The sequence below is a fragment of the Austrofundulus limnaeus genome, unplaced genomic scaffold, assembly GCF_001266775.1.
Source record: "Austrofundulus limnaeus strain Quisiro unplaced genomic scaffold, Austrofundulus_limnaeus-1.0 Scaffold51, whole genome shotgun sequence".
Lineage (NCBI taxonomy): Eukaryota > Metazoa > Chordata > Actinopteri > Cyprinodontiformes > Rivulidae > Austrofundulus > Austrofundulus limnaeus.
The window spans coordinates 1596688-1605226 of NW_013952453.1; the positions used below are offsets into that span (position 1 = coordinate 1596688).

Consider the following 8539-nt stretch of genomic DNA (forward strand, 5'->3'; position numbering starts at 1 on the left):
GAACAGAAGCAGAAGGAGGTTCTTAAAGAGACAGAGGCCAATTTCAAGGTGTTTAGAAGAGGAAGTGATGAGAAGAGAAGTTTATTTTTTCTATTTAAACATAAAAACAGCATTTTAATAACAACTAAAGGTGACATAGATACTTTGTTATGGTATAGTATTTAAATATGTGCCTGAGAAATACATAATATAGGCCCTTTAAGAAACAATCGAACATGACAGTAAAGTTATAAAACGATCAACGCAGACTAAATACTTCCATATTCCAGTCTGTGAATCTAAACATTATCGACAGTTTTGAACTGCTCTGGTCCATGGCTTTAATGAGCTGAAGATCTCCAAGGGACATGGCACTGTAGCTGTTTTATGTGCAAATCTAAGAACTTTTTATGGTATTTGATGATAGATCAAAGTGAACAAACTTGTCTTTGTAACCCAGGTACACAGAGAGCAGCAGTCAAAGCTACTCAGAGTTCATAGTGATAGGAGCCATTGTAATATTTCTGAAGAGAAACCTGGAGTACGGTTGACAATTTATTCTTCACACACCGTGCTGGTTTACAATCACAAATCTTTCTTGTTCACACTTTTCATTTGTTAGCCACTGATAATCCACAGACAACGCTGAATGATGACCATAAAAGTTTATTTGTGCACAAACATGACAATTATGAAAAATGAGACAAGCAGTCAGCTTTGCTATATTCAGCTTTTAACTACAAATTAGCTTGTTTTAGCTTTGCTGAGATTTGTTTTTAGTTGTTTTGCAAAATGTTGCCATTCGCCTCACTTTTGTTCATTTAAGATTTAAGCAATGATTTTATCTATTGCTTGGGTAATAACAATTTTGCAGATTATAGAGTTTTTTCTGCTTCTTTAAACGTTAAACAATTCAGTTAAACTTTCATAATTTAAATGCACATTCACAATTAAATTAACGATTCTGTTCATTCACAGAAAAATGTAATTTCTCTAGTTTTTAATTAGTTAAATAATCAGATTTGACACATATTGTTTTTACCTGTCAGTACACGTTTACATGTAAAACTCATCCCAACAACTGCAGATATTTTGGTCTGTGCACAAAATCTCATTGGACCTTTGCATTGTGTTATTTTAATGTCACACTTTTTTTATTAATTTGGTGCAAGTAAATAAAGCAATGCAGACTGGGAAGTGTTTACCATCTTGAAACAAACGAAAACACAAGCAGCTCAAAAAGCTTTCACATTTGCTCCTGTGCTTTTTTTCCTCTTCTATCAACACTGTTGACCAAAAATAGGATCTCACACCCTTTTCTAGACTTTTCTGCTTTACAGTGCGATACTGTACCTGCCAAGGCCACGAGGAGCTATAAGGCACACTTTCACCTCCCACAACTCAGTGCTTCTTTCTCTGCGGCGGGGCTGAAACTGCAGCTCAGCAAATGCAGAAAATAAAAACCATATAGAAATGATAAAAACACATTTAAACCTGGTTACTCCTAACATTAGTTATATATGCTAAATATCTAAGCTAAAGCTTTTAGATCAGTTCCAGTGCAACCTTGACATTCCTGCATTTGTGACAGTAAGAAACTGCAGGAAAACAAACATTTGAAGCATTTCAGTGTTTCTAAATGCTCGTCTGTTTTTTTTTATACGCTGAGTGTACCTTTAGTTTAGCTTTAGCAAAATTTCTATAACACCTGTGGACTGTCTCGGACATTATCACATTTAAAAAAAAACGTGCCTGTGACACGTTGACACATCTCACGGAGGGGGAAACTAAAAATAGCTTTTCTTGGAATTTCCATAAGCATCTAAATGTTGACGTTTTTAATCTTTAACCACACTCCTATTTTGTGATTTAATAAATGCACACACAGAGACAAACGCTAGTTTTATGCATGTAGAATGACTCAAAAGAACAATCATGCAAGGTTTTAATCAAGTTTATTTTTTTAAACAAGATTGTAGGTTCAGTTGATGCCAAACATGACCTGCCTTTGTGTGCTCCAACACTTATTACAAGATCTGAAAGAAAAAAAAGGAAAACAATTAATTAGGCGTGACATTTTGAGAACTGTCGAAATACCAAGAGGTTTTAAGTCATTATTCCACAAAATGCGACTAACGTAGAAATAGTACTTATTTTTAACACTAACTGAGTTTATCCAGTCGATGTAGGCAGACACACGGGTGAAGACAGTGGGCTTCTGGGGATAATTGCATCCATATCCTGACACAAAGCTGGCAATACCGTGCACGTAGTACTGGCCATTGACCTGGCAGTTCAGAGGACCACCAGAGTCACCCTGAAAAAAACAAATTTAAGAAAAAATATGGAGATAAACATCATTTTTCTTGTCTATATGTAATTGTAACACGAACAAGGATGCTACTTTTCAGAACTCACATTGCATCCAGCCTCATCTGCACCTCCAGCGCACACCATGGTGGTTTTCACGGTGCTGCCCCACCAGTCACTCCTGGAGCAGGTCTGGTGGTCCACTACAGGAAGGTAGGCCTGCTTGAGCTGAGCAGACAGGCTACCACCGGCTGGGTCAAAATGAAATAAACAATGCGTTGAGCTTTAGAGAAAATAGGCCAAACAGCAGCAACGTAATCAACTGATCAGTGCCAAATATTACAAATAAATGAACACACTGGCAGTGCGACCCCAGCCAGTGATGTAGCAGAAGTTGTTGTGAGGCAGAATCTGGCCAGAGGGAGGCAGAGGGGCAAGCTGGACGTAGGCGTTCAGGCTGGCCTCAGAGGACAGTCTCAGAAGAGCAATGTCATAGCTGTAATGCMGAGGGGAAAGTCATTTTAGAAAGGTATTAAAAAGCTAGAGATGTTTTTCTTTATTACTTTTTAAAATAAACACTTGCCTTTTAGGGTCAATGGTGTGAATAAAAAAGAAAATCTTACCCATTAGACACTCTGTTAGAGTCCCACTGGGGGTGGATGTAAATCTGGTTGACAGCGATGACTTGCTCTCTGCCACTGTTGACGTTGAGGTCATGTTCACCGAGAATCACACGAAATGTCCTGGGGCTGCAACAATTTATAAAATAACCAAAGAAAATATTATGTACAAGTGAGTATAATTTATTTTTTTTTTTACAAAACTCTTTTTTATTATTAAAAAAAATCTGAAAGAAATGACCATAAATCGGTTTACTGGATTTGTTACTTTTGCCTCATTACTTTTGATTTGTTTTTGCCTTTTTTTAAGTAAACACTTTGTCTTCTGTGTGACAGCTATAAATGATTCTGCGCATGTTTCCTACTTCTGGTGACATTTGGAGCTAGCAGAAATAAATCACATGCCATTACTGCGACAGGAGTCGGTTGGGGMTATTTGGGTCAAAGAAATAATAATACTGAAAAAACTATGAACAAATAAAGCTCAGTCTGCTAAAGAATGCTGCAGTTAATCATTATGTTACCTGTCCACACAGTGAGCAGCAGTCATAACCCAGCCTCTTTGGATCAGGCTTCCGCCACAGGTGTGGTAGAAACTGCTGCCAGATTGGTACTGAAGAGAGATCTGATGAGATATATATATTTTTAAAAAAATGTCTCCGTTTGACATTTATCTGTAATAGCTGCATCTAATTTCCTTTTCATGTGGAAACAAGGCACAAAAATGAACTGAACTGTACCTGCCAGGGCCARGCATTGGGGCTGGCAACCTCACCTCCAACAACCCTCCCAAAGTTTTCCATCAGGTACCTGGGCTGGGGCTCCAGCTCAGCCAGCACTGGTGAAAAAAAGACAAAGACTCAGCTCAGATAGAAACCTTGTGTTAGTCAGTTTTTTTTAATATAGCAAATGATCAAGACAGAGATTATACCAGCTGATAGGAAATGTTTGTAAATTGACAGACATGACTAAGAAAGGAGCAAGGATAGCAGTCACATATAAATAAAGATGTCTTTTTCTTACCCAAGGCAGCGAGACTCGTCAAGACCAGAAACCTGAGCATGTTTGCGTTTTGTCAAAGCGCTTCTGCAAAGAATGAACTCTTCTATCTGACTTTTATATTCAAACTTGACCCTGAGCTGATGTGGAATAATTTGGCTGTTCTTTTTTATTCCGAGAAAATCTAAGTGCGCACCTGCGGTTCGTCTCACGCTCTGTTATCACACACAGCTAAAGTACACCTCTGACTTYGGTCAAAGAATGTTTCACAGAAAAGGTAGAAAATGAGTCATAGCAACTCAAAGAGTGTAGTTTTGTTTTWCAGTTTATTCTGACTTTTAATGTTCATTGTATCTGTTTCAGCACCTACTTAAATTATATGATAAACAGATTGTAAGCACCAAAGTTATTTGTAAAACAGCTTTGTGTTTTTTTCCCATACGGCAAAATATAATAATAAACTGTCTGATGTAACCAGGTTTAAGTTTCTGTTAATATTTATTTCACAAACTGATTATGGTTGTTTGAACTTCCAGTTGTGCAAGGATGAGAAAACAGGCAGCTGTGACACTGTGAAGATAGAATTAGGTTATATTACATGTATTTTGTTAAAAACAAATAATAATTTTAATAAAATTTGCAACGTTTTGAGGTAACATAATTATTCTTTTTTTCATATTTGAAACTTGTGCAAGAAAAGTTGCTTGGAAAATAAAATTGAAGATATTTGGAGCTGCAAAACTCTGATTTAACAAGTGAACGTATATGAACAGACATTTTCTTTCCTGTAGTTTTAAATATGTTAAGGAAAAAAAGTGAATGTATGACAGCTGAGAATGACGGAATATTTGACATTTCATGCCTCTGTATAGTTAAATAGTGTAACAGCCCAACACTAGAGGGCGCTGAAGACTAACAAACGCAAGAAACTCATTTTTTTTACTTAATCATGAAGACACACGTCAATCTCTTTCTCACATGATGTTGACAAATGACCTATAGTCCTGAGCTTATGCTTCAACATTCACATCTTCATGTAAGTAAACATCAAAACTAATCTTTTTTTATGTAAAAGCATTTGAAGACAAAGGGGACATGTGCATTATCAGGTGGAGAGATGTAAAACCAGTGAGAGCTGACAAAGATATCTGTGCTCCATTTTGTCCTGACCTTTGTGACATTGAGCAATAAATCAAAGGGATTACTACACTATTTCACATCATGAGACTTTACACACACACACACACACAAAAATATATATATTAAAATTTTAAAAACTACTTAGTAGTTCCAAACTGGTCACACTGATTATTTTAACAATGGATTTTTAGACAATAGCAAGGCCTCAGATGTGTCAGTTTTTTGAAAAGCACTTCCTAATTAGACAGAAAGCCATTAAAATGGTACGGATTGTGGATTATTGCCCTATCGGGTCATTAAATAGATAGCCGTGCTGACTGGTAATTGAGCTGGCCCCCTGACACAAAGGGGAAAAGGTCCTCATGCTGCAGGACTTCCTGAACAACAGGGGCGCCTCGGTTTCATCATTTTCTCATGGAGTGTCTTCATCCCCTCCGAACTTCTCGCGGACCCCTCCACCAACCTTTCCCTCGCAGAGGCATAAATCAAACGGCGAGATCAAAGACAGGAAGTGCCGGAGATGTGTTAATTAAAGATGTTGGTTCTAGATATAGCTTCCTCTCATTAATGAACAGTCAATTTGGTTCCCATAAAGATGTCTTACTCACACGGTCAGGAAATTGAGGCTCCAAAAAAAAAAATAAAATAAAAAATTAATGGGATGCACTGATTGGGTCTGTTCTAGAAAGTAGTGGAGGGTTATCGCAGAGTGAAAGTTGATTAAGCCAATGCTTTTTGGAAAAACTGTTGCCAGAGTGGCAATAAAGCATTTAATCCATGTTTTATGTTTTAAACTAAAACATATTAATGTACAGTTATGAACACTGAGTATATTTTAACTCTAAGAGTATAATCACTGAAAGAACCTTTACAACTGATTACCWTTTGTGAACCTCATCCAAGCTAATTGACTTTAGTGAGCACAAAAATGGCTGTAACCACCACAGTTTTACATATACTGACCTAAAATTTGATGCAGTAGTAGCTGAGACTCACTCTAAACAGTCAACATGCTGTATATTATAACTAGATACAGGACCTGGAGCAAGAAGCTGAAGTCACAAAAGATGAGCGCCCTCTAGTGACTGGCTCCACTACAATTTTTAAGTTATTTCTCCCCATGAGCTGATAAATTCTACTTTCCCTTCAGGGTGTTATTGTTCACTGTGCATATGTCCATTGGGATCACAACATTTGCTAGTTTTCAGTTTTAGAATATATATTTGAACTCACAGACAACTCAAAATTTAAGAAAAGCAAAAATAAATGAATATAAAAAATAGTATAACATTAACAAGGTTTGAACCTTTCATTTTCTTCAAAATGTAATGTTTTTCTAAAGCAGCTGGATCAACATTTGCTAAAATGACCTGAAATTATGAAGAATTGCTGCTATAAAGGAGTTTGGGAAATTTCCCTTTCTCAGACCTTTGGGATATTACCGGCCAATACATTTACTCAAAAAGGTTGTTTTCTTCTCCAAATGGTATGCTCTTGAATATTCACTGAGACCACTTGAAATTTAAAATGTGGAATGAAATGGTGTGGTGCTGGCACAGTGTACACACAAAATGCTTTGCATCAAGGAAGCACATCAGATTTAAAAAGCTTGCCACTTATACCTGGCTCCAAACATGCACATTAAACATTATTTTCAAAATCGAATAAGTTAAAACAAATGCCAGTTTTTGTGCAACTAGCCTGTTAATGTTTCAAAACACAACTCTTGTATTATGTTTCAATATTTCCAAAAATAGCAGTTCTATTTAATTTGGTAGATTAGCAACATTAGTCAGTATTAAATATATTTTTTTAATCAAAAAGAAAAAAATAAGTAGGTCCTCTGGATGGGTTCTTCTTTAGTGAAACGTTTCATCTCTCGTCCAAGAGACTTCTTCAATCTGATGAGTTTCAGGTGAACTCAGCCTTATAAGCACTGCCTCCACATGGACAAACAGGTTAATCACATGTAAAAGAGGGCCATAGCCTAACAATAGGCTTGATTATCTCTATTGTTCACAGAGGGTCATGTGCCCCATCACCTGACTTATTGATTTGGATGCTGTGGTTCTTGGGTGTCGTGTAATGTAGTGGATGTAGGCGGGGCTCAACGTCCCCTTGTTTTTGTCTTTTTTTTTTTTTTTTACTAAATAGAGCTAATCAAGCCTATTGTTAGGCTATGGCCCTCTTTTGCATGTGACTAACCTGTTTGTCCATGTGGAGGCAGTGCTTATAAGGCTGAGTTCACCTGAAACTTATCAGACTGAAGAAGTCTCTTGGACGAACGTTTCACTAAAGAAGAACCCATCCAGAGGACCTCCTTATTTTTTCTTTTAGATTTTTTTCTACCCAGATTACTGAGATGCATCAGGACATCTTTTTTTTAAGTTGTTAATTACATTTGGAAAGTGATAAGTAGATGAAACACAAGTAATCATGGAGTTTCATGGCCTCATAGTGATTGAGGATAGTCCTCATAAAAGAGCATGCAATTTTCAAATTACACATTATCCAGTGATCAAAGCCAACAGAAGTCTTTCATTTGTTTGTTCTGGGGAAGTKATTTGTCAAAAAAATAAATAAAAATAAAAATTTGGGGATGCTTTTTGTTCACTGAAACAGACCCAGAGTATTATCAGTTTCTGTTGGTCTGTAGGAAATGTGTGCGTGTCCATCAGTGCTGCTACACATCCTGCAGGGTGACAGCAGTGAAACTGATCCACTGAGCTGTTTGCAAACTTTAATTGCAATTATACCAAAGTGAAAACAATCAATACATCCTCCAACCATCCTCCACATCTCAGTTACTCCTGTGTCCTGCAAGCTAGTTTTCTATTCATTCTATGCTTCTTCATATGTCTGAAAAAAATGCCATGAAGGTGGTGGGTGGACATGGTGTTAATGAGAGCAATGAGAGCAGGTCGGGTTAGCTGCAACTTTCTGCTGAAGGAAGATAATCTGCGAGGTTATGCATGCTTGATTGATCCTGYCCTCCAGCCTTCTGCTCCTTTCACCTGCAGCTTCCTGCTTGCTCCTTCTCCCCTCAGCCTCGGTCTCAGCTGCTGTCATGTTGCCAGGTCTCAGTCCAGAGTTTGCAGCAGTGATTGGGTCAAGTGGAGTGGAAAAAAGGAGTCTCTGCTCTGAGCCTTTTTCACTGAGTGGTGGAGGAGAAAAGACGGATGATTAAAAACTGACCTAGCAAACTGCTCCATCCTTGTCGCTTGCGCTGCAAGTTCGAATGGTTGTGTGTTCATTAYGTAGCCTTCAAGAGGTGATACCAATGTGATGAAAAGGCTGGTTAATACCCCTAACTGAAAAGCAAAACAAAACACTACCAACAAAGACACAAATAAAAAAGATTTTTTAATCTAATAAAATGGTATCATTACAATAACTAGAAAATGGCAGAAAATGATTATAAAGGGGAAGTTTTGTGCTCGTTTGTGATGCATGTGTTGATTACACTATGCTGTATACCTGTCACTGTCTGT

The 8539-nt window shown here is 37.4% G+C and overlaps 1 protein-coding gene across 1 annotated transcript; it reads right to left on the reverse strand.

Moving 5' to 3' along the window:
* Window positions 1-1917: 1917 nt before the first annotated feature.
* LOC106517591 (elastase-1) lies at window positions 1918-4044 on the reverse strand. The gene is made up of 8 exons (XM_014008516.1): window positions 3933-4044; window positions 3650-3747; window positions 3434-3534; window positions 2913-3038; window positions 2649-2785; window positions 2398-2540; window positions 2147-2296; window positions 1918-2015 (listed from the first exon to the last, which is right to left on the reverse strand). The coding sequence occupies exons 1-8, from the start codon at window positions 3970-3972 to the stop codon at window positions 2007-2009; spliced, it is 804 nt and encodes a 267-aa protein (XP_013863970.1). The 5' UTR covers window positions 3973-4044; the 3' UTR covers window positions 1918-2006.
* Window positions 4045-8539: the final 4495 nt, after the last annotated feature.